Raw genomic sequence first — 1,522 nt, 5'->3', positions numbered from 1 at the left:
TTCAGCGGTTATCTATTTGCGGTCCTTCATGGACTTGAACATCTTTGGAGTGTAACCTAATTGTTCATCATGACTTGATTTATGATCCTTCAGGATCTCTTGCATTTGTAGTTTGATTTCATACTCATCTTTTCTTTTCGGTACTTTGGTCCTTCGGGACTTTTATTCATTAGATACTCGTGCACTGGTCGACCTTATTCCTTCATTTACTACTAAGTACTAGGAACATGTCTTTCATTTCCTAAACATAATAAACCTTCAGGTTCGAAATGTGCCATGTATGAGGCACTTTATCACCGCTCAGGGTTTCCAACTTGTAAGATCCTCGTCCTAATATTTTCTTGACCTTATATGGCCTTTTCTAGTTAGGGGTTAGCTCTTCTTTATCTTCAACTCCTGATGCCTCAATCTTTCTTAAGATCAAGTCTCCTTGGTAAAAGAACCTTTCTTTAACCCTTCTATTATAATAGAGGGAGGCTCTTCATTGATGCTCTGCATTGCGGGCGCTGGCCTCATCTCTGACCTCTTCAATAAGATCAAGAGCGAGCCTCATGCCTTCTTCATTGGTTTCCAATTCATAAGCTTCGATCCTAGGGGATCCATGTGTGATTTGAAGGGGCACCACGGCTTCGGTTCTGTAAGCCAGCATAAACGGGGTAGCTTCAGTAGTCACTTTACAGGTGGTACGATATGCCCATAGTATAGGCATCAACTCATCTACCCAATTATTTCTCGAGCGTTTGACCCTCTTTTTAAGTCCATCAAAGATGATTCTATTAGCAACTTCCGCTTGCCCATTTTCCTGAGGATGTGCAACCGAGGTGAAGTAAAGTTCTATACTGTCATCATCGCAGTACTCCCTGAACTCTGTATTATCAAATTGTTTCACATTATTCGTGAAAAGGATGCGTGGGATTCCATATCGGTATATCACATTCTCCCAGAAAAATTGGGCAATTTGCTTGGTGGTTATCTTGGCTAGTGTTTTAGCCTCAACCCACTTTGTAAAGTAGTCTATAGCTACCACAATGAACTTCCTCTATCCCGATGCTACATGAAATGGTCCAAGTATGTCCATTCCCCACATTGCAAAAGGGATGGGTGTGCTGATCGATGTAAGCCTTTTTGGGGGCTATCGCACTATTGGAGAGTGCCTCGGGCATATGTTACATTTCTTCACATAAGCCTTTGCATCGGCTAGCATAGTTGGCCAGTAAAATCCCAACTAAGTTACCTTGTGAGTGAGGGCCCCGCCCCCAAGTGTTGTCCACAAATCCCTTCATGGGCTTATTTAAGTGGATCCTCTGCTTTAAGAGGTCTTAAGCACTTCAGGTACGAAATAACAAATGACCTTTTGTAGAGAAGGACTTCAATCAATGAGTATCTCAATGCTCTAATCGACAGCTTGCATGCCTCCTGGGCATCGTCGATGAGCCACCCAGTTTCTAATAGGCTATTGATCAGGTCTATCCAACAGCTTATCACACCGATCGGTGCTATCAGATTTATGACATGAAAAATA

At 42.4% G+C, this 1,522-nt stretch overlaps 1 protein-coding gene across 1 annotated transcript; it reads right to left on the bottom strand.

Annotated features, from left to right (window-relative positions):
• Positions 1 to 481: 481 nt before the first annotated feature.
• Positions 482 to 1,163, bottom strand: LOC141718278 (uncharacterized). Its single transcript, XM_074520663.1, has 2 exons — positions 1,025 to 1,163; positions 482 to 867 (listed from the first exon to the last, which is right to left on the bottom strand). Exons 1-2 carry the CDS (start codon positions 1,161 to 1,163, stop codon positions 482 to 484), a joined length of 525 nt encoding a protein of 174 aa, XP_074376764.1.
• Positions 1,164 to 1,522: the final 359 nt, after the last annotated feature.

This window comes from Apium graveolens, chromosome 4, assembly GCF_009905375.1.
Source record: "Apium graveolens cultivar Ventura chromosome 4, ASM990537v1, whole genome shotgun sequence".
Classification (NCBI taxonomy): domain Eukaryota; kingdom Viridiplantae; phylum Streptophyta; class Magnoliopsida; order Apiales; family Apiaceae; genus Apium; species Apium graveolens.
Note: the sequence above shows the minus strand (reverse complement) of the source record. Positions and strands in the feature narration are given on the sequence as shown.